The 6062-nt window shown below is 32.1% G+C and overlaps 1 protein-coding gene across 1 annotated transcript; it reads right to left on the bottom strand.

The window, feature by feature from the left end:
• Positions 1–1442: 1442 nt before the first annotated feature.
• On the bottom strand, positions 1443–4583 carry LOC110890870 (cytochrome P450 71AV8). Its single transcript, XM_022138521.2, has 2 exons — positions 3655–4583; positions 1443–2180 (listed from the first exon to the last, which is right to left on the bottom strand). Exons 1-2 carry the CDS (start codon positions 4555–4557, stop codon positions 1557–1559), a joined length of 1527 nt encoding a protein of 508 aa, XP_021994213.1. The 5' UTR covers positions 4558–4583; the 3' UTR covers positions 1443–1556.
• Positions 4584–6062: the final 1479 nt, after the last annotated feature.

The raw sequence follows: 6062 nt of genomic DNA, 5'->3' as shown, positions 1-6062 counted from the left end.
CCAGGTCTCACCAACATCCATACATACACAAAACCACTACACTACCAACCATCAATTTGTTGATAACCCACACCCTAAATCTTTTATATATGGACTGTGGTTTCATCAAATTGTGGAGGCTTTATAGTTTTGGTGGCCCAAGGCCCAAGCCTCATTTGACTTACCCTTTTTTGCCGACACTTAGACCTTTTATAAAGAAGATATGTTTTCATCTGTAAGGTTGTTTTTCCCTTTGTCCACAGAAAGAAGGATTTTATTGAATTGATTTTTACTATTACAAATTTTTTTTCTCAAGTTCATGCGCCAGCTTCCATGTTTTATTTCATTCACATTGGTTTTTCTAGGTTAATTGAATTTTAATAATCTTATCTTTAAAAATTATCTCCAATGATCCTAACTTGTAAGAATTTGACATCCATTGATCATTTTCTAACATAGGTGCACTTAAATCATTTAAAGAGTTTTTAAGTGCACTTGAATCTATTGAGGATGCCCAATTCTTATATGTTAGAATAGGATTAATAGGGGCCAAATTCTTACAAGTTGGGATCGTTGGAGGAAATGTTTAAAGTTGAAATTATTATCGACCAACAGGTAAAACTTATGATTATTAAAATCCAATAACCCTTTTTTATCGGGTGATTTCATTCACATTTGTTTTTTAAGGGCCATTTTGGATGTTTTATTCCTTTGACGACTTTGTCAAATGAGAACTTTTTTGTTGCATCACGTGAGGCAACTTGGTAATTAACCCATTATAAATTAACAACATTGTGATGCATAGTTAAGTTGTATTCTATGTTTAGGGGGGTTTTTGAAAAAAAATTACATAATTACACTTTTAACCCAAAAGCTTTTTATCTTTGCTAATTTATCCTCACAACTTTTTTACTTTCAACTTTGGTACCCTATACTTTTCATAATTTACAAACTGTTTGTTTTACGTTTTGTTCTAAAATTTTCAAGTTAACCCGGCGCAACGTTTGTATGTGGTTCAACGTTTTTACGTTTTTTACACTTCATTCTAAATTTTGCGAGTTAATATTACGCAACGTGCGTGTGTGGTTCAACGTTTTTATGGCTGTCTATTTTTTCCCGTTTGGCAGGTTCATCGCGACGCGCGGGGTCCTAATCGACTTAGTTATTATTTTCTATGTTTTATGTTTCGTTCTATTTCTTCGCATCAACACATTGCAACTTCATGTTGATGGTCGTAGGCAGTGTTGTGGCATTGGTGCTATTTGTCATGGTTTTAAGCCCCCACCATACTAGTTATATAATTTTAGAATCTTTACACACATATACAATACTTGAATTCTTGGGAGTTTGTTTTTTTTGTTATCTATGTAATGATGGTAACCGAGATGGATTTATTTCATTCAAATTATTCTATAGGTGGATCGTTCTATCGACCTTTCACTTTACTGAATAATATGTCGTAATTAAATTGCAACAATTTTTTTTTGATAAAAGGTTTAAATTATTCCTTGATGCACAAAAGTTTTACACATAAAGAGCCGAAATTGAAAAGTAGAAAATGATTACAATACAAAATGCTAATATTTGGTGTTGTAAGGATGTGAAACTAAAAGCAAGTTATTCTTCCGCTTTAAAGTAGCTCCAGAGGACTCAGACATATCAAGTTTTTCATATGTTTGTCCATTTGGAAGTTCCCAATCGAAGTGGTACAATAGCATCGCGAGCGGAAGCTCCACATTAGCCAAGCCTAAGAGCATGGCCGGACACATTCTTCTTCCGGCCCCAAACGGGAGATATTCAAAATTTGTTCCCATCAAGTTAATGTTAGCAGCACTCTCACTAAACCTCTCAGGAATGAAACTTTGAGGCTCAATCCAATAATCTGGATCTCGTCCAATCATCCATGTGTTGATTAGAACTTTAGTTTTGACTGGAATACTGAATCCTCCAATCTCACAACTTTCCCGACACTCTCTAGGTATTAAAAAAGGAAGAGGAGGATGCAACCTTAAAGTTTCCTTAATGACAAGTTTAAGGTAGTCTAGTTCTTCAATATCTGATTCGTGGATTTTTGTCTTTCCTTTAAGTACATGTCTGAGTTCATCTTGTACTTTCTTCATCACCCTTGGATTCTTCATTAGCTCTGACATCGCCCATTCGATTGTCACGAAAGAAGTGTCGGAGCCTGCTACAAACATATTCTGTGCCATAGTTTTCAAGGTCATTGTAAGAACACATTCCTAACTCCCCAACTCGTTGGCCCGTTTATATAAACGGGTTACATGAGTCTTAGTTTGGTTTTTTAATATGTAAGTGTAAGTGATTAATTCTTTAAAATTTTACTTAATTTTGTTCCTAGAAATTCTACCTTCTTATATGTTTAATCATAAAAATGAACTTTGAGGAATTTACTAATGTCAGGAATTTAACCTTATTTATATTTAAACATACATACACTTTTTAATTTGGAATAATGGATTTTAATATTCCAAACTATTAGCCGTTGGCCGGCAACAATCACACCTTCAAAAATAACTAATGATGGTCCCACCATTTCACATATTGTAAACTAATAGACTTTTACTAAAAAAATCTTAATTTATTTTTGTCTCCTTATCCTTTTCGGTTTAGTAAAGTTTCATTGGTTTACAATATACGAAAAGATGAGACCACCACTGCTTATTTTTTAAGTTGGGATTGTTGCCGGCCAACGACTAATAGATAGGATTATAATAATCCATTATTCCTTTTAATTTAACTCAACCCATAGGAAAGAGACGTCTGCTCAAACCATTTAAAGCCTTATGTCAACTTTGGAAATGGTCTTCTTTTGGTAAAGTTTACATATTACGTACGATTTTCTTCTCTTTTTTGACTTATGTACTTATGTTTTTAGTGTTTTACGTACATATTTAAAATCATATTTTTGTTTTTATATATTGAGAAAGAAACATGTTGAGGTCTAAAATAACTAGTCAGTAGTCATTATATGGGGTAAAGATTGGGTAAAGATTCTGTACAAATAGTTTTATCGTACAAAACGTACGAAAGACATAAAAATGTATAAAAAATACGGAGTCATTTTCGTAATTATTTTACTTGTAATTACCCTACAGGATCAAAATTAACCTACAAGATCAAAATTAACCAACAAGATCATTTATAGAGTAATTATGATACTCTACAAAATTACCCTACAAGATCAAAATTACCCTACAAGATCATTTGTAGACTAATTATGATACTTTACAAAATTACCCTACAAGATCAAAATTACCCTACAAGATCATTTGTAGGGTAATTTTGATAATTACTATACGAGTAAATAATTACGAAAATGCCACCGTGTTTTTACCTTTTCATGTATTTCGTACGATTTGTACGATAAGCCTATTTGTATTTGATCTTTTGCCTATATGTTAAAACTGTAACCAGCTGGGGCAGCCCAGTTGGCCACTGACACCCACCTCTTACCAAGAGGTACCGGGTTCGAACCTTGGGGCGAATAAAGTACCCTCAAAGGGTTAGCTCGGCAAGAGTATTTACTGCCAGGCTCAGGCTTGTCGGGTGACAGCCTGGGAGGGGTTATCCCCTCCGTGGTCAGGGGTACCGTGGAGTACCCTTTTTATATGTTAAAACTGTAAAGTAAGAAAAAAATAAAATAAATAAACTGACCACGATGACAGCTTTGATGTTCTCAAAACTTAACGGAAACTCAAGACCACCTTCATTTTTGATCCTCAATAGAACATCAACAAGATCTTCTTCGTTCCCATGGTCACTAGCTCTATTGACACCACGTTCTATGTGCTCCAATATGATGCCTTCCAAAATCACATCCATCTTGTTGTGTATATTCAATCTCTTTTTCCTTGAGCCAGCAATTAGAGGCAGTATTTTGATAGACGGAAAGAGATCAGAAACATCAAAACCACCAGACGACTCGACAGTCTGTTGAATCAAGTCAATAAGCACGGCTTGATCCTTGCATCGGCTCCCAACACTAAGCCTAGTTACAATGGTGTTAATCATGGTAGAAAGCTTGACAGAGAGGTTGATTGGTTTTGAACTTTGTGTAGCAATGGAATCAACCAGGTCCCATGACTCTTGTTCACGGATAGATCGAAACGATTGAACTTTTCTTGCACTTAGAAGTTCTAAGACGCATATCTTACGCATTTGTCTCCAGTATTCGCCGTAAGAAGTGAATGCTATGTCCTTGTAGTCGTACGTCACCATCTCGACAGTAAAAACCTTGGCCCTATTTGCAAAAGAGAGATCATGATTTTTCATAATCTCTTTTGCCAAAGTAGGAGATGAGATTATGATAGCGGAGACTTGGCCGAGTTGTAGATGAACAATCGGTCCTAGTTTTCGGGCTATGTTTCTTAGAGCTTCATGTGGTTGTGCTCCTAGGAGATGATGAATGTGGCCAACTAGAGGGAGCTTCCATGGCTGTGGAGGAAGGTTTTTGTTTGAATTAGGTGAGTTGAAGCTTTTGAACACACGGATTATTACAAACAAGAGGAAGAGGCCTGTTGAGAAGTAAAGGGGAGAAAATGGAAACTGGATATCCATACATGCAAACAATTTGAACAGGAAACTCTTATGAATTTAGTACAAATTATCAAGGCAAACTCTTAAGGTATATATAATAAACTGACCCATATATGAACAAACAAAAGTTAGTTAGGCAAATTAAAACCAAATTCAGATATTAGACAATGTAAAAACCAAATCAAAATAGAGTTTTTGCCGAAACAGGTTTGGTGCAAATTTTATTTACCAAAATGGGTGATTGAAAAATTATTTACCAAAATGAGTTTTTAAAAAAATATATATTTTTTTTTCTCACTCCTAATTCTTTTGGATAAGAAAATTATTATTTCCCACTCCTAATTTCCTTGTATAAAAATATAATTAAATAATGAGTAATAAAAATATTGTATATACTTATTTAATGTTAATGCCATAAACTGATTTTTATGTTTTTTAGTTGTTTATTGTTCTTATTCCATTCGTAGGGGAGAATTCAAGTGAAAACTCCTTCTATCGTGAAAACTAACTAAAAAAGCTTAAAAAACATATCAAAATTTTTTTTACACAATTTGTTTTTTTATAAATTTTCACTACTTTTTATATATAAAAAAACCCTTTTACGAATTTTTTTTTGTAGTGCACATGTGCAATAATGCACATGTGTACTTGTGTAGTACACATATAATGCACATGTGTAGTACACATTTTTTTTGAAAAAAAAGTTTTTATATATATAAAAAGTAGCGAAAACTTGTAAAAAAAATGTATGTTTTTAGGCTTTTTTAGTTAGTTTTCAGGTTTTCACTCTAATTAGTGGTTTTTAATTGAACCATCCCCTCCATTCGTATCAATTCAAATCTAAATTTATAAATTATCAATTATAGTTTTTATGAATGTTATTCTATTTCCTGTCATTCTAATCCATTTTTATTTGTATTTCTTGTCGTTGTAGTCCGTTTTTATTGGTGTTTTTCCATATTTCAATTTCGTCATAATTTAATTTCAAATTTTAAATCTTTTGAATAGTTTGTTTAACAAAATTATAAATCAAACAATAATTTATTAACATTGTAATAAACAATAATTTTCTAAATTTGTAATTATATATCTTTTTATACTAAATAAATTATTAGATAATCAACGACCAATGTGTTTAATTAATAGACGAGGGTTTATCAAATATATTAGCTTTCCAGAAATGGATATCATATTCATGTTTTTTCAACTTAAAATAACATTTTTTTTAATTTATTACTATCTAAAGTACTGAAATTAAAAAAGTAGTTCAAAGTGTAACTTAAAAAGTGTTTACAATAAAATATTTTTGAAGGGAACTAAAACAATACCTATTAAATAATAACATGTTAATAAAAGAATTAGAAAAAAAAAACATTGAAAAACTACACATAAAATCTACAATTCAATTTTTTTTTTAAATTTACTACAATCTTTTCTTAAAATTCAGTGAGTAAACATATTTATTAATAGCAATTCTTTTACCCAATAGAATTAAGAGTGGGAAAAACTAACTTTAAAAAAAACAC

The sequence above is a fragment of the Helianthus annuus genome, chromosome 11, assembly GCF_002127325.2.
Source record: "Helianthus annuus cultivar XRQ/B chromosome 11, HanXRQr2.0-SUNRISE, whole genome shotgun sequence".
Classification (NCBI taxonomy): domain Eukaryota; kingdom Viridiplantae; phylum Streptophyta; class Magnoliopsida; order Asterales; family Asteraceae; genus Helianthus; species Helianthus annuus.
Note: the sequence above shows the minus strand (reverse complement) of the source record. Positions and strands in the feature narration are given on the sequence as shown.